At 44.4% G+C, this 18,373-nt stretch overlaps 2 protein-coding genes across 2 annotated transcripts; one reads left to right on the forward strand and one right to left on the reverse strand.

Moving 5' to 3' along the window:
• Positions 1 to 240: 240 nt before the first annotated feature.
• On the forward strand, positions 241 to 5,788 carry maneal (mannosidase endo-alpha like). The gene is made up of 4 exons (XM_056583342.1): positions 241 to 745; positions 1,115 to 1,224; positions 4,399 to 4,475; positions 5,152 to 5,788. The coding sequence occupies exons 1-4, from the start codon at positions 241 to 243 to the stop codon at positions 5,786 to 5,788; spliced, it is 1,329 nt and encodes a 442-aa protein (XP_056439317.1).
• A 7,813-nt stretch (positions 5,789 to 13,601) lies between these two features.
• Positions 13,602 to 18,367, reverse strand: sf3a3 (splicing factor 3a, subunit 3). The gene is made up of 17 exons (XM_056583014.1): positions 18,270 to 18,367; positions 18,104 to 18,151; positions 17,759 to 17,811; positions 17,522 to 17,627; positions 17,181 to 17,253; positions 16,994 to 17,085; positions 16,815 to 16,897; positions 16,429 to 16,567; positions 16,234 to 16,302; positions 16,063 to 16,130; positions 15,861 to 15,968; positions 15,682 to 15,751; positions 15,192 to 15,356; positions 14,997 to 15,107; positions 14,565 to 14,655; positions 14,379 to 14,434; positions 13,602 to 13,922 (listed from the first exon to the last, which is right to left on the reverse strand). The coding sequence occupies exons 1-17, from the start codon at positions 18,363 to 18,365 to the stop codon at positions 13,845 to 13,847; spliced, it is 1,506 nt and encodes a 501-aa protein (XP_056438989.1). The 5' UTR covers positions 18,366 to 18,367; the 3' UTR covers positions 13,602 to 13,844.
• Positions 18,368 to 18,373: the final 6 nt, after the last annotated feature.

Consider the following 18,373-nt stretch of genomic DNA (forward strand, 5'->3'; position numbering starts at 1 on the left):
GCACGAATCACTGCAGTGATTTGATGCTTTCCGAACGGTTTTTTGTTTTTTTGTTTACCCCTGCAGCGAGTTACCCCCCACGCCAGTTTGTGTTCAAAAGGTGAGACTGCATTCATGGGCACGATGAGTTCACAATAAGCTGCAGACTGCAGCACCACGCACGATCTCGCCTCTTCTGCAGCACCCATCATCCTCATCACGCATCAGCACCCGTGCTGTGCAGCACCACAGACAGCGACCATGACACGCTTGCGCAAGAAGGCGTTTATCGCTCTTTTTCTGTTCACTCTTTTCATATTCGGGACCATGATGGGCCTGAGGACGCTGAAGCCGAGCGACGGCTTCTCGGACCTGGCTCCGGGGATCGAGTTCGCGGGGGAGAGGCCGGAGCGGAGGCGTCAGGATGGCAAAGACCTGGTGGTGTCGCCCGTCCATTCGGACACGGGCATCGGCGACACGAAAGTGGTGTTCACCAAGTCCGACCACGACCACAGCATCTTCTATGACGTGCACATCTTCTATTACCTCTGGTACGGCTCCCCAACCATGGACAGCAAGTACATCCACTGGGACCACGTGTTGGTGCCCCACTGGGACCCCAAGATCGCCGCCAGCCACGCTCAGGGCCGACACGTGCCTCCCGAGGACATTGCCTCCAGTTTCTACCCGGAGCTGGGACCGTACAGCTCCAGGGACCCCCACGTGCTAGAGTCCCACATGTCCCAGATAGAGGCCTCGGCTGCAGGTAAGGCTACTTCTCGCACCTCCTCCGACTCCCGAGGCTAAACGCTGGCTTGTTTCCAAACCAGGATAGCGAACATTCTTCTTAACGTTACTACTACCCCTCTACTTTAAAACAATGATTTTTTGTTCTTTTTTTTTAAATTGCCCCCGCACCCACCTCTCCATTCTTCTTCTTCTTCTGCTTCTTGGTCTACTTGCTCTTCATCTTCTATGTTTTAAAAAAAAAACGTCCCCCATCATCCTCAATGAAGAAAATTGACAGCACATTCTAACGTTCTGATGCCTGGTGGCGTTCCTTTGCGGGTGGTGGGGTTGGGGTGGGTTCGGGTTGGGGTGGGGGGTGAACGCTGTCGTGGTGTTCTGACTGTAGGGGTGCTGGTACTGTCGTGGTACCCTCCCGGAGTGGCGGACAACCACGGGGAGCCCACCGAGGACCTGGTTCCCGCGGTGATGGACGCGGCGCAGCGACACAGCATCAAGGTAACGGGTGAGGCAAACCTCTCTCTTCCTGTTCTCTCTCCCTTCATGTTCCTGCTGGTGTGGTTGTTGTTGTTGTTGTTGTTGTTGTTGTTGTTGTTGTGGTTGTTGTTTTGGTCGTCTTTTGCGTCGTAAATCCGTTGACCGTTCCATTGGTAAACTGACATACAACCGGAATGAAAAACAACATTCCTGGTCGCAGTATTCATGTTTATCGTCGCTTTAATAAACTGCAAGGTGAGGGGGGAAAATGATGCACTATAAAATGTACTCGCTGCATTTGTGGGACGATAACATTTGAAGCCCACTTCAGCCATAAAACCAATGACTGATCTTTACAAGGAGATAACAACTGGTGGGAGGGGGGGGGAGGATTATCGCAGCAGATGCAAATCCATGAAAAGCAGCTGATTATGAGTAAAAGGACGGCCTGGATATGTCCAATAACATTCATAAGCACAGTGGATTACAAACTAGGGGAAACAAGGAGATAAAAAGCGGACAGCAACATGCAGATTAATGAAGCAATTTAACGCGGCAGGTGGAAATACATATGCATACACAGAATATGTGCTGTGCTGTTATGAACTCCACAGCTGGCAGGTAAATGGTAGATATGGACCGTATATAATTTAGCGAAAGGGCCAATTCGTAACATAATAGGTGGTGCTGAAAGAAGAGAGAGAAAAAGAAGAAGAAAGAAAAAAGCACATTTCCATCTCCTCTGCCATAGCAACAATGAGACAGGAGAGGAACACTGAACATCAATAAACACAATGTAGGCCAGAGTCAAAGGTCGTTACTCACTGACAAGGCTTTGTTGGCCGTACAATGTGTGGTACAATTTGTGGTACATGTGGTACAATTTGTTCACAATGTTCAGGATTGTACAATGTCGGAATGGAGTTTCAGACTCTCCACACATCCATCCATTACACACTCGCTCTTTCTCACACACATACACAAAGTGGAGTAATTGAATGCCATTGCTGTTGGAAGGCAAGCGTGTGAATGTGGCCTGCGCTACAGGGCGAACCTCATATGATGCATAGGGGCCATCAAATGCCAGGCCTCTGCGCACATGCTCAGAAGAGCTGAACTTTGTCCTTCTCTACAGCACGTCTAATAAAGAGCGCTTGGTGTTCTACCTCCTTTCACATCCTCAGATCAGAGGCATTTGGAAACGGTACAAAAACAATCATTGTTGTTTCACAATGTTCGCTTCAAAACCGGAGATTAAAAAAGAACAAAAAAACATTGATTTTCAAAGGCAATGGTTTGTTGCCATATCCTACACAATTTCTCCGGAGGAGAAAATATTAATGTATTATTCAGTTTAAATTCAGAATGCAGTAACAATATAAACCAATGGATAAATATGTGTGACCTGTGCTGTAACATAAACTTTCCCACACAGACGGCCCCACGATTTCTACCCTTGCATGTGACCAAAGACTACGTGCAAAACTGTCATTGCTCGGTTATGAAAAGCTGAAATGGTGGCTTTACGAAGTCATGTCCGGCTGGTGGATTGAGGAGCAGGGAAGTGATGCCATGGACCAACCACTGACCTCTGGACACGTCATCACAAGACCAACAGCGCCTTCAATCAGATGACCACGACAGGGAGGACAGGGAACATGCAGAGATGTACATTCTCCCCCGTAACCACGACAACCCCCTCAGCATCTCTCTTTACATCTTCCTAGTTAACCCCCCTTCTAAAGCCGCTAGCCTGGCCGTCAGCGTCTGTTTACACATCTGGGAAGGCTGCATTCATATGAGATAGCTGACCTTTATCGGACCTCCGCGTATATTTTGAACAAACCTTGTGCGTCATCCTCTCCCAGGCTCACAAGCCAAGTCGATGAAGACACTTGGAGACTAATCGGACTCTGCTTCCACGCCACAACGGCGCCTCGGTCTAAAGTTGTCACTGACACAGTAGAACAAGTGTCACATATCAGATCTGATTTCGTTGCTCTACCTACCGCACGCTGGGTAGTGGCGTCAGAGCTGTAAGTGAGAACCGCTTAGTGACGCAGAACTGAACTCAACCGCGGTACGAGGGCTGACGATGTCCTCTGCCGAGGGGAGAGGTGTGTGGCTGCTTACCTTTTCGGCCGGGCATGGTGGTTGTGTATTTTTTATTAATTATTTGTTTTATCCAGTCGATAGAACTTAAACAGCCTGTTACCCGTTGCAGTGGAAAAAATAGACTATCGCCAAATAAGCTGCCTGCCTCGTTACCAAGGAAACTGTTGTGGACAGACGGAGTAGGCGTTCGGCCCACTGTGACCGCGTTCCATTTCGTTGGCTCTCCTTCAATGACACGAGCGGGCGACCGGAGCCCCCTGAACCACAGCCCTACATGGAAAACATATATCTGTCTGCCCCTTGGCTGTTTGGGTCATGTTTTCAGTAGTATACAAGACGGCAGAGGTCTGCTGAAACCTGTTTCTGCAGGGTTCTGCATCCAGAGATTCACTCACACATACACCACGGCCACACCAAACAAAGTGAACAAGTTATAGGCAGCGTATTATCTTCTGCATCTACAATTAATATCCCACACCCCCTATCCCAATCTTTCCAGAGAACTTGACGGCAGTCAGCCAATTGTTTCTTGTGTCGTCTCGGATACCTCCCCTAGGTTTCCTGACCGCAGAAGCTGCAGCCTCAATACCCTTTTGACTGAGGCATCAAATATTAAAATCAACAAAATTGCCAAACAATTAATCCATCCTGCCCAATGGAGTTGTTTAGTGATGTGGAGATGTTGATTCTAGTAATGAGTATGTTCATGAAAGGTTGAGATTGAATAGCACACACAGACTCACGCTCACACAGGCTGCTGTGGTTTCATTCGGATGAAGTTGGGGTGATATTTTAATTAGAAAATTGATTTCTCCGAGGGCCTCAACAAAATCATTAGAGAAGCCTGCGTTCTATTCACTCATCACTGCAAGAGCAGCACAGTGTGTTAATACAGCACATCGATAAGCTGTTTAGGATGAATAACAATACCGTACCAGCATGAGCTCTTAATATTGCATGGTCCCATATGCGACATTCACACTCTCATCCATATTCATCCGAGCTACGCAACCACAATGCACCTCGGGGCGCCAAAGGTTGTTCCACATAACTCTTGGTCACGTTTTTATCTTCCCACAGGTGGCGTTTCACATTCAGCCGTACAAGGGACGGACGGACCAGAGCGTGCACAACAACATCAAGTACATCATTGACAAGTAGGTCTACCCTTCTGATTGTAACACACACACACACACACACACACACACACACACACACACACACACACACGCACACACACGGACACACACTGAGCTCCGCTTCTGTATCAAGCCTTCTCCCAGGTCGGAGGTCTGTGAGTCTGGTGCAAGGGGAGCCCAGAGAGGGATCAGGAACAGGGCTGGTTAAATATAGATGCTTTCTCGTTCTCTTTCTCGTTCTCTCTCTCTTGGCCGGAAGCAAGGCTACTATTGTCTACTGGTACAATGTAGGAAGATGGATCATTATGTGTGTACAATGTAGAGTATAACTAATAAGCTTTGAGTACTCTTGATATAATTAAGGTTGCAGAGGTTCTGAGCAGTAGTAGGTTCGACTAGGCAAGCAGCCCTAATACAAATTCAAATAATTAATATTTTAATTAAATTAAATTAAATATAATGAATTATAAAACAAACATTGAGTAAACAAACCTTAAGCAAAGTATGCTCCAGTTTAAACATGAATCACGGCATGAATAACTTTAGTGAATTTATTCATCTGTAGGAAAAGCATCAAAGTCCTGATGTTGTCTGATGCCAGCTCGTTAAGTCAAAGCTCTGCTCCCAGCCTGCCCCCTTGTTCAGATGTACATAACAATGACCTCCATACCACATCCTTCCTCCATGGTCTCAGGTACGGGGCACACGGAGCCTTCTACCGCTTCCGGTCGACCACGGGCCAGGTGCTGCCCCTCTTCTACGTGTACGACTCCTACCTGACGCCGTCCGAGGCCTGGGCGGAGCTCCTCACCGCCAAGGGCTCGCACAGCCTCCGCGGCACGCCCTACGACGGCGTCTTCGTGGCGCTGGTGGTGGAGGAGCGCCACAAGAACGAGATCCTCAACGGCGGCTTCGACGGCATGTACACCTACTTCGCCTCCAACGGCTTCTCCTTCGGCTCCTCGCACCAGAACTGGCGCGCCATCAAGACCTTCTGCGACGGCAACAACCTGCTGTTCGTGCCCAGCGTGGGGCCCGGCTACGCCGACACGGCAGTGCGGCCCTGGAACAACCACAACACGCGCAACCGCGTCAACGGGCGCTACTACGAGACGTCGCTGCAGGCGGCTCTCACGGTGCGGCCAGACATCGTCACCATCACCTCCTTCAACCAGTGGCACGAGGGCACGCAGATAGAGCGCGCCGTGCCCAGGAAGACGGTGACCCGCCTGTACCTGGACTACCAGCCCAGCAAGCCCGACATCTACCTGGAGCTGACGCGCCGCTGGGCACAGCAGTTTGACAAGGAGAAGGGCAAGTGGCTGATGTGAAACCGCCGCCGCGATACGACCACCACACCCCACCCGACCACGCCCCCACCACGGCCCCGCCGAGCCCCACCCACCCTGCCGCAGCGACGGTGTTTTGACCTTCTGGGCCGGCCTCTCAGGATGAGCTGTGCACAGGTCGTGTTGCAGGTTGCGGTACATAGGCCACATTTGCCAGTTGGCTCAACCAATTATTCTGCAGTGAACTCTGTTGCACATTCGGGTGTTTGCGAGATTAGTCTGCTCTTGTTTTGATCAAATGTATGCAGCCAGTTGAAAATAATGAACTGTAATAGAGGCGCATTCTCATTTACTCCCTTGGGAGATTGAGTTCTGCTTGATTTAACCACATTATATAGATGTACAGCAGCAGGTTTTGACTTCATCATTGGCAAATTGAGCTTGAAGGGTGAAACAGGGGGACTTATCTTGCAGTCCCAGAAATGTGCCACTGTTGGCTGATTCTGAGTGAGTGACCCAGTTTGTCGGAACACAATGGAAATTCTCTGTTATCACCTCTCTGTCGCTGTCCCTGAATGTTTAATATCCTCTTTCTTCTTAAACAACCACAACTACTTTTTTTGTACAGGATTTCCATGACAGAGTGGCTAAAGCTACAAGCTCACGTTGATTGACATGTATGCCATGTTCAGTTGTCCTACGACCCTGAGGTTGGCTGGGAGTTTGTGAGAACCAATAAGTTGTCTTTGTGGCGATGTAGCCTAACTATGCTACATATAGGTGTATTTTCTTAATATGAAAGATCTTTTTTTTCCTCCCTGTATTTCTTTATAAACAAATAAAAAAACGAACTCCAATGTGTCTAATGTTGGGTTATCAGTGGTGTACTTCAAATAAAATGAAACAGGTTACAGGTAGAACAAAGGAAATTAATAACAAGGTTAATAAAAGGATTTTATATTCAAATAGGTTATATGCTCAAACAGGATAGGCCTATGGAAATGCACCTAACACAATTCTATACTCAATCTAGTTTAAAAGACGATCCCCCCACAACTAACCCTAACCCCAACCCTAAATGAAGGAGTAAGATCAGCTTCAGAGTAACTAAATTTGAGTTAATCTGAATTAATTATTTTTAGTATTTATACATTGCATGACAGAGCCTTTTGATAGAGGCGTCATCGTAGGGCGAACACACAGGTGCCGCTCATAACACCAATCAGGAGTCAGGAGACTTCTACATAAAGAGAGAAGACCCCTAATTACTGTTACAAGCGACACCTGTGTTTGTCCTACAAAGGTACCTCGGTGAAAAGGGTCCCCGGAGTCCCACATGCAGAGTGAAGTAGAGGCTACTACTACCACCCTACAACTACAACACCCCCCGCTCCCCCAGTGGAATAGTTAGTGTGCCTATGACCCGGTTGTTTGGGTGGGCATGCACACACACACACACACACACACACACACACACACACACACACACACACACAAAACACACACACACAAACACACGCACATAAACGCACACACAGCTGCAAAGGAGTAGCTGTATTATGAGTTAGTTAGTAGTCAGTAGTAACTGTTTCGTTACTTAGTGTTTTATGCTTAAAGTAACACATACAATTTCCCTTTATGTTTCTATTATATCACAAACTCACACACATACACGCCATTGCAGTTTGTTGAATGGCTGCGCACTGTGATGTTTCTGAAAATAGATGAAGGCAGATGAGGCAGATAAGACTGCAGAAGACCAATCGATTGGCTCTCCCTCACTTACTGGTTCCAGGGTCAGTCTTGTTTTCAGAGAAACCGAAAAGATGCCATTAAAAAGCAACATTAATGTTTTTTATTAACAAAGGAAAACATTTACGTCGAAACATCCATATATTACTGATCTACACGAGGTCTAGCTAATATTCTGGTGAACAGCAGCAGTTTCGAGGAACTGAAGAAAGGAGACAAGAGAAAGGAGAAAAGATCAGAGAGGGCCTTTATATTTCGGTCGATTTGATGACATTGTTGAATAAGTGATTTAGATAGGTCGGGAATAACATGTCATCTCTAATTTGACCTATTCCATCTCCTGTTTAAATAATTGCTGGTATAAATTGGAATATTTAGTCCCTTGCTCAATTGCAACAGAGAGCACTGAGCATGTTGGGCATATCATTAACAATAAATGTCAGTAGCTCTCAGCTAAGCGGTGGATTGCATAATCAAACACATTTGAAGATGGAGTCCCACGGGTCGATGTGATCTATTACTGTAGATTCCATTTTATTCAAATTCAGAACATTCCCATTCCTTTCAATGGTATAGTCAGATCTCTATTGTCAATTTAGTAGGGATAAACGCCATGATGATTACATATTTAAGTAATAATTATTTGAGCAACACATGCTGCATTAGTTGGGATGCAAGTGTGCCTCATTCTCCAGTGTTTTAAATTATTTTTGTAAACTTCCATCCAGGCTGTGGTTTTGTGTGGAGCAAACTGTGACTTCCTGCAGAGCTAATTAAGATAACTCCTTCTCAGTCTGCTTCACCCAGGTCCGTCTGTCCTGCCTATTAGAAACTTCTCCTCAGCCGCCTCTAACTTAAAGCAGTCACGACCGGGCAGACCGTAACAGCGTGGCAGATGGTAGCCACCACCACCGCAGACAGAAACACTTCCAAAGAGCTGAGGACAGCTTTGACAGCCTTTGGAAAATGAAATTAATTTTCAATAGTGGCAAGGAAAACTCTGTGAACTCCATGTCCTCACATAACTGGAGTCTGCGGATACACAACTAGACCAGTAGAATTCCAACCTTTTACAAATACATATTTATTAAATCTGTGATTTATGGATATTAATGGTTGCTATTGGCATGAATTGGTTCTAATACTGCACCTAGCAAATGTGTAAGGTAACAAACAGCCAAAGACTCCCATGAATAAATATAACTGGCTCCTTCTATATGAGCAAGTCCAATATTGATTATTGATAGGACAGTGATGCTCCTAAAAGCCTGTTTCACCAGCAAGTATTTTCCTTACCCTCTTTGACAATTGTATATTGTAGCAGGCAGGCTTCCCGGGTGTACAACCCCTGAACATGAATGCTCAAGGCTTTATTACTGTGTGTTTGTTTGTCTTGTAAAAGGTTGAGGTTCCACTGATAATCAAAAGGGAAGAACTCAGTGTACCAAAGCAATCCAATCCTGCAATCCAATCCTCCAATTACTCTGCAGGCTTTATCTCCCCCCTACCCCCAGTGGGGGCATCTATAACTTGGGTTAGTTCACAAAGCTTACAAGCTCCTTGACAGTGTTCTGACGTCTCTGGTCCTCTGAGGGTTTATTCATAGCTCCTAAAAGGGGAAAGGGAAATCATGTAAAACGACAGTGCAGAACACGAGAGGAGAGAGTTTAGCTGCCGTTCTCCTGGGTGTGTTTGAGGCCAGCTGCAGAGGCAGAAGACAGTGTGGGGATCCGAACACGTCTCAGCAATTTGGTGGTTGCTGAGTGGGACTGGTGATGCGGAGGGAGGGGGCGTCTCATGAGGAAATGCTTAGCTTGATGGTTTTTCTAAAAGCAGCGGCATCAATAAGATCAGGTCAGTGAACCGATGGGGCCCTAAGCAAGGGGTATACGGGATTGCGTCGATTCCCGGTTGGGGCCTTTACCATGGTTGTTTTGTCATTTTTATGGAGTCCACACAGAGGAGTTTTACATGTCAATAAGCCAAAGCTGTTTAGAGCGTGATGAAACGTCCCCAGACTGTAGGCCTAGTTAGAAAAAGCACAACGAACACAATGCAGGCAGATGTTAAATGATATGTCATGGGTCTTAAAAATTACTGATACACAATGCTTCCATTAAAGTGCAGAACATATGGAGAAAAGAGAGGTCATTGCCTTTCACTTGGGAAAATATTAAGTGCTGCTTCGGTTTCATGTTGATACATTTATTACTGTGGAGATGATGTGGCGCTGCTCGTGCATGATAGGCGCTGCGCGTTCACGATAGGCGCGCCGCGAGCCAGAGCAAGGCATTCCAGTAGACACAGACCTTTACCTGCCCTTGGTGTGTTGACTTGTGAGCAGCCCCTTTAAGTTGTCCTGTATCAATGTACTAGTTACTGTGTGTAAATAAGTAATAGACTGTTGTAATAATGTCGCAGTAGATAAATGTACACTAAATGTATGAAGTAGATAAGTCAGTGGCCAGCTGCCTTATGGCTAGATGGTGGTTAGCATATTAAGCCGTAAATCACTGGTGCATAGGCTACTACTATTGCTAATTGTAGCTGTATTATTATTTTTAGTTAAGTGTATTTGTTCATTCTTTCTCCTCAAAGTAACACACACACATGATTTTTAATTTGTTTAATTTACATTTTCAATCAGTCACATAGACTAAACACTGAACCAACTTATGATTTACAATTCAATAATTATTTTCTGTCGTTGACTCCTTTGTAATCGGTCTACTTTGACTGCGGGAGGACGAAATACTGCGGCGAGCAGCACGGTAGGGACGAGACGGGAGCCCAGGTTAAACTGTTATGCAATTTTCGTGCCCCTGCACGACTCCGAGAGTTGCCTTTATTGAACGCACCCCCGGTCCAAACCCCTATGACAGTTGAACCCCCCAGAATCCCTTGCTCGACCCCGTAGGAGTCGCCATTACCTGCAGAGCTACAGTACTGGATAGTGGATAGTCACTTGTAGCCGATCCCCCGGTGAGTCAATACTGCAACAAAAACATCAAAGAAGACCAAATTAAAGGTGGGCTTGACCCACACAGAACAATACGAATAATAAATTCTGATTAAAGGCTTTTATATTTATTTGGCCCAAGGAAGGCCAACAGCATACGCAGCAAACCGCTCAGTGCTAACGTACTCACTCAGCACTGTGTCCGGATTCTCCTCTTTACTAATTAGCTGGCCCTCAGCAGGCCTAATGGAGGGATCATGTTGCATGTTCAAGGATTTCCTTTTAGTATTTAATAAAAGTAATAACAGAGGTAAGCAGGGTTAAACTGGTTTTATTTGCTCTTGCAACAACCATTACACACCGAGAGGCCGATGAAATGTTACCCCCAGCTCTCAAACAACGTGGCGGCGTAGGCCTTGCAGTTTAAACGGAAATGGCCGCGAGAGCTCCACCTTCCGGTGAGGTGTAGCGTGACACGGCGTGCTTCCATCACTGGCCCGCTTTCACATTTTTCTAGCCTGCTCTTCCACATGCTCTTCTACAATACCATTCTTCAAGTATTTCCCCCTTAGCAAGGTTGCATATCTCTTAACTCGAATGAATATAAGATAAGAGAATCGAATACAAGTTAATAAGGATAAAATATGTTAATCCCACTGAAGACGTTAACAACTGTTACCCTGATTCTGGGCCAAACCGGTTTCCCCACTGCATGTGAACGTTCTGATTGACATGTTGCCCTTGCAGAAATTCAGTCAGACTATAACATCGAAACTCTTGGCAAGGTCTAGACCCATCCACTGAGAGAGGCTACACGTCAACGCGGGAATCAAGGGACGAAACCCCGTTGCCACGCCGACACCCCGGGCCTCAGTGATGGGCCCGCCGTCCACACTCAATGGCTGGTTCCTGGCAACCTGAGCCACAGACCTCCAGCACTGGGAATTAGACAGCGGCGAAAAAGGTATGTAGAGACGGTTGTTAAAGGAAAACCAAAGCCTTAAACTATCTTCTTGTTTGGAGAGTTGGGGGTAAATGTATAAGGTTTGACATATCCTCCTGGAAGGTCTCTCCTGCGTTCATGTGTTTGTAACGTGATATGCCAATGCAGCTGAAGGCCCCATAATTATTCATACACAACAACACATTTATCAGATAGAGCTTGCTTGTGTCTAAGCAACTAAATGAAAATAGTAGTTGAATTGAAGGAGTACATTCGATGAGAAGACTCAAGAGAATGCAAGTATTTAAAATGCCAGTATTTAAATTACAGGAACAGTGCTACCTGTAGGTTGAACTAAATAATAATTTTTGATTTGCTCAATTTGGTGCCAGGCAATTTGTTGCCTGTGTGTCTTTTGAGGTAAGCCCAGGTTTTGTGGTCAAGTCCATCATGTTCGTTCTCTTGTATGGCGTTCATAGGGTCTGGTGTATCCTCCATATCCAGACAGCTCCGTCCATAAAGATAACACCCTAAAGTTAATTTGAGGCACTTTTATGTTGACCTTGGAAAATGTAGGCCGAGTTCTGCCTTCGGTCCCCAATGTATGCAGTGACAGCCTAACCAGTGGCCGTCCTAGAGAAAGATGGCTAGAAAGTTACCGGTATTCCTTACATGTTTACCACTAAACAAGCAGATTAACAGATAATCAATTTAATGGGCCGACCTCACAATACTTTTTAGTCATGTATTTAGAGGGAGGGATTCTTCAGGCCGCGAAAGAACACACAACATTTATGAGTCAATACCTGTGATTCATTGAGTAGGTGTAATGGTTTGTAATTCGATTCTGAACATAATGAGCACAGAAATCAGATATTCTTTTTGTGACCATACGATTGAATTGTCATCCAGCTGGCATCGAATAAAAGGCATAAAGAAAGGCACACATAGCACAATTATATTTGTAATTTAAACCCCAGTAAAGCTTGGGTGATGAACACTGTTGAAAATAAGTTACGACAGATGGAGGTGGGATATAAAGTAAAATGTTTATGATGTGCATTAGGTGTGTAGATGAACATATGAACATGAAATGGTTAAGTTAATTGTCAGTGGAACATAATCATACCTTTTTGATTTTAATATATTCCCTTCCGCCACTGAAGCCAGTACTAAACATAGAACAGAAACATACAATTATGAATGCAAAACAACATTCGTAGATTTGTTTTTCAGCTTAATGTATGATCAAGTTCAGTGTTTACCCATGAGATGCTTCATTCCTCTCGTAGATGACAAATGGCAATTGTCCCTGCTTCATATATAACGCAATTAAACAACATCAATCAGGAGTCCTGGCAAATACATCAAAACACATTCAGAGTGCTTATTGCTAATTCACTCTTAACAAGTCAATTAGGGTTCCTTCCACACTCTGCCCCAATGGCTCTGCCTCATCTGTAAACACGGAAAAATAACCAACACACACATATGGGGCAGTGGGAGCACGTAATGAGTTGTTGCATCTCAGCCGGGAGCTCATTGCTTTGTGATTAACAATTCTAGGTCTGATCCGATGTGTTTAGTGTTCTGCAGCCAGTGTCTCTGGGCAATTTGAACTGTGTCTTTGGCGGACGAATGCCTCTAGGGTACTTGGGTGAGAACAGACTGGCCGCAATTAGTCGCACCCGCTGGTAAAGAAGGCTCCTTAGGTGGCATCAATAAATCATACTAATATTCCCATGATCAGTCATGTTCACCAGTATTGTGTTTATATCAGCCTCAGGCTGTATTCAGGTTAATGCTATAACGTAAAAACACAAGTTAAATAAAGAGCACTGAACACATATCTAGATGTTTATCTAGATATATTCACCAGAACATTTTGAAAAATGAACACTATAGTTCCCTTATTCGACAAACGTTTTCACCATTAACATCCAGATAAATCGCCCTCAAACCGACAAATTCCAGAAGAACAGTGTATCGATATATTACAAAATAACTTAATCTTATCAATCGCCCGGGGCCAGTAATCTAAAAAACATTTGAAGTTTATATTATCTCTGGTCCAATCCACGATGTCTCCATGACAGTTCTGAACAGACAAGATCAACCATTTCCACATTTGAATTATGGACTTAAGTGCCCCCCCCCCCCCCACACACACTCCATGGGACTAGAAGCTGATGGTTTAGACAAGTAGATACAAACGGTAGTGACAAAAATGTTTATTATAATGAATAATAAGAATCCACATTACAGTTATCAAAGGGACCAATGATGTATGGTAGGACATCTTAAAAAGCACTTGACTTATTACAAAAAAAAAAGATAGTCTGAAAAAAATAAAAAAAAAGGGAAAATTTCGGAAGCGACTCCATAGAAGTTATGTTTCTTTTCATGTTTAGTACTCCATTGATGATTTATTCCCTCTATGAAATTTACAGCAAGCCTTGTCTCTTCAGATCCTCGTAGGTCTTCTTGTTGACCACGTTTCCACTTGAGTCTTCATATTCCTCCTGCATGGAGACAGCAAGGAACATGAGTTACATCCTTGTCAATACCTTACTGAACCTTCACAAATGCCTCACTCTTATTGAACAGCTGCATGATTGACAATTGATAATCCAGATCGTTTTCCCCGATATTGTGATTAACAGATAATTAATTTAATGGGCCGACCTCACAATACTTTAAGTTTTTAGTCATGTATTTAGCGGGAAGGATTCTTCAGGCCGCGAAAGAACACACAACATTTATGAGTCAATATACCTTTGATTCACTGAGTAGTTGTAATGGTTTGTAATTCGATTTTGAACATAATGAGCACAGAAATCAGATATTCTTTGTATGACCATACGATTGAATTGCAACCTTTCACAAAATTGCAGAGACAAAATGATTATGATTAATATGTAATTCATTTTGCAGCCCTTCCTCATAGCATGTTTATTATTATGTGATTGAAGACAAACCTCTGTATCGGGCTGCCATCTCTCGGAGGCCTTCTGAGACTTCAGCTTCGACCACACTACACCACAAAAACAGAGCAAGTTAGGATGTCAGCACAGCAACCATAACATGCTCAGATATGAACCGGGGCCGTCATCACTATATAGTCTGTGTTCAGCCACATTGGTCTATGTGCCAACACAACGTACGAGAAACGGCGTCCTCGATCTGGGTGACGTTGGCGAAGTGGGCGGTGTTGGGGATCCCCAGGCAGCGCATGCCGTGGGCGTGGCGCCACTCCTGGAGGAAACAAACAGCAGAACATGTTAAACACACACCCACGAAATGAACCACAACAAATCTGCACTGATTTTTCAAAAGGTGCCATTGGATTTTCAGTGGCCTTTTTCAGTCGAGACTGATAATAATTTAGTCCCTCTGGAATGAGCGATGGTTGGATTGGTTTCACTCTTTAAGTTTATAGTTTTGTTATTTAGCTATTTTCGTTTTGAGGTAGAGTAATTGATGTAAAAATGTATTGAAAATGCGACACATCATTTAAGTATGCATGTGAATAAAACACGACAAAGCAATGAATCAAAAATATTAATAATAATGAGGAAGAAGAAATGCAGCCATACCGCAAAGTGCCTCTGAAAGGCCTTGGGCCCCCTATAGGTGTAGTTTCCGCAGATCTCACAGTTGTAGTTGATGTTCAGACCGTGGAGTTTATAGAGCCAATACGGAATGGGCTGCAGGGGACAACAGCAACACATTAGAGAGGAACAGAGCAGGAAGCGGTACCCTTCATCCAGGGGCGACCAGTCCGTCCGTACCTTTCCGTCCCAGCCGAGGGGCAGGTTCTTGGGGTTGTAGATGATCTCGTTGTCCTCGTCCTCGCTTTCGCTCTCGCTCAGCTGCTCGTCGTCCTCCTCCTCCCGCTCCTCACCCGTGCGGGCCTGCTTCCGCTGCACGTTCTCGTGGGTCAGGTGCCTCTGCTCCTGTGGACGCAATGTGGGGAGAAGGGAGGATGCCGCATCAATTAATCGGAGCACAGAAATGTAACTCTCTAAAGATGACAGCTTTTTAAAGATTTTGTGTAAAGCTAAGTCACAGTTGGTGGCTACAGTTTATCTAAACCTGCATGTTCCCGGATTAATTATTTTATCAAAAGACAGCCGGTTCTGGCCTTTTGCCAGTCGAACGATAAACCCCTTTTGATAAATATGGGTTAGGGTTAGCAGACACAGTTTAACAGCCAATGACCAAATGTTTATCACCACACTGAATTACACCTCAGCAGCATTGTTAGCCAAAATCACTTACCCCAAGAATCTCCACATAATCGTATATCTGGGCTTCCAGGAAACCAATCTCCTTGTTGCGCTCTGTGTCCCTGAAGAAGGAAATGGGTAAAAAAATATATAATATTAAATGTAAAAAGATAGAATTTGTAGCTATATATGGTTAAAGGAGCCATGATCTCAAGCACTCGCGTCACATACTTCTTTGGTCCCTTGGCTTTGGGATTCTTGGCAAAGAGGGATGGATCCAGTGATTCCAGTGACTTGCCCTTGGTGCTGAAAAGCCTCTGAGCCCTCTCCTCTAAAGTCCTGTAACACAAGCCACCAGTACATCAGACACACAAACATGATACAGCATTCTACGGATTTCATATTCAAGCCTGTTTTGTCATCAAACCCTCACCCTCCACACTTGAGCCCCAAAGCCATCAGGGCAGACTTCAATCTGTCCAGACCCAAGGAGGCCAACTCCTGTTATAAAAAAAAAGAATGGACAAGATCAAGGTATGAGTGGCAAAGGATGAGGAGGTCAATAAGTTAAGCAGTGTTACAAACTGGCCGACTCCCGACTCACCTCCCAAGAAGAGAAAGCAGAGAGGTCCAAGTGAGCTCCAGCGTGGGTCAAAGCACTGCTCGTCTCTTTCTAATGCCCAAAAAAGTGACAGAAAAACAGATTAAAACTAAAATACCATCACCAGTACAATAAGCCCATTCTCTACTGGAGGAAACTCCAAAATCCACCCAGAGCTCCGTCATCATTAGTACTCACAGGCCAGCCTGGAAAGGTGCCGTTCTCCCACTTTTTGTCAAACTCCCCCAGCACTTTGCCGTACAGCTCGTTTTGGTCCAGTAGGGGCTTCACCCGCTCTGTGTAGTCCTGCAGGTACTCCAAGAGCATCTCCAGGTATCTGTGCAGAAACAGGCGCCATGAAACCCACCTCCATGTTTGTTGTCTGAGGCCAGATACTGAGTGAAAATTTGGTTACCGAGCAGATATACTTACTTTTACACACTTTTCCTTAAGAACAAATATGAACTGCAAAGTGCCTTCTAAAAGGATCTTGTTTTTCACAGCACTTTAAAACATTTAATTTGCCTTCCAAATAAGAATACATTTAAGAAGCATATTTACCCATGTGACCCATGTACACTTACTTTTTGTACTCGGCATTCTTTCTGTCTTTAGAGATGTCAAACAGCTGGTCGAAGGAAGAAAGGTAAGTGATGTACTCAATTCTCTGCAGAGGGAGGGACGCAGAAGGGATACATTAGAACAGTCTGACGAAGGTTGGTGGGTAGCCCAGAGCATGCAGAGCGTTGAGGGGGTTGCTCACGTCGGCTCCCTTCAGGTTGGTGAACTTCAGGAAGCAGTCGTGGAGATCCAGGTAGCGTCCGTAGCCTTCCTCATCGGTGAACTCCACCATGTCTGTAGGGGAAAATAACACAGCCATTGCCTTTTGGTTAGGGGACTGATGGAAAACTATGAGACGAAGTTGAGCACGGTCTGCTGGTAAGCCTTACTTTGAGACTCCTCGGTGGGGTTGTCCCTAGCCTTTACCAGCTCATCAAATTCCATAGACATTGGCACACAAATCTGAAAAAATAAAAAAGGTTCATTGCTTTTGCAAAAGTCCCTTAGTTCAAACTCTGGTAGCAAAAATGACAATGTTTTTGTATCACATAAAGTAAATGGATATTTTTTATAATCTCAAGGCATTACAGCAACTTAATCATCTTGCATAAGAGCAGCAATGTAAATGCCATCAATTTGAAATCAATATAATTGTGTGCAATTTCTGTTGCATTAAAATTGAATACATAATTCTGATGAAATGGACATATCACACTAAGGACACACGTACCTCATTTGGGTGCTTCCTATGAAACTCCTTTATCTGTTTCAGCCGATTGTAGAATTCCGCAAACTCATTTGGTCCCGAGATTGCATTGAGTTCATCTTTCCTCATTCTGTTGGTGAAAAGTAAATTCCAATAGGACTTGTGAACATCATCGTGCAAAACATACCCCTTCTTTCTTGTATTGGGACTTAGTGTCCGATGTGTTTTTTTATCCGTATTTCAACCTTCGTTGCTACTTACCCATCTTTGTCTTCATAGGAGTCTCGCAGATTTCCACTTACTTCCATAAATCTCTGTTGAGGAATCATTACAAAATAAGTTACTGTTTACTAAATGTACCAAGAGGGTCTGGAAGCCAGTTCCAATATACCCCAGTAAATCTATCTAGAAACTATCAGGTAGTGTTTACCATAAAATTACTAAATAAATACTGTAGACGTTATTATTAATAGGTGTGAGATATACAATTGGATACATATCATGCACATACTCTCTGTAACTTAAGTGTTTTTAATCCGTTCTATGTTTATAAAGCATTTTTAATAGAACTTAACGATTTGAGCTTGAATCACAAATGCAACTTACATCCAACATCGCCCTTGTTCTGTGGTCAGAGTTGATCTGTTCGCGTAGCTGATGATAATAAGAAGGATCAGTATTAATGAAACTGAAATTCTAAAAGATTCATTAATTTGAGAGGTTTTTAGTTTTGTGGATGGGAGCTAACCTTAGCATAGCGGTGCTAACTTACCGTAGTTTTTTTATGCATCATCTCTTTTGTTTTAGCATCCATAAGTCTTTCCTTTTCCTCATGGTAGCGACGTTGTTGCTCTAAAATGGTCTCCATTTTGTGAT

The sequence above is a fragment of the Gadus chalcogrammus genome, chromosome 22, assembly GCF_026213295.1.
Source record: "Gadus chalcogrammus isolate NIFS_2021 chromosome 22, NIFS_Gcha_1.0, whole genome shotgun sequence".
NCBI classification, from domain to species: Eukaryota; Metazoa; Chordata; class Actinopteri; order Gadiformes; family Gadidae; genus Gadus; species Gadus chalcogrammus.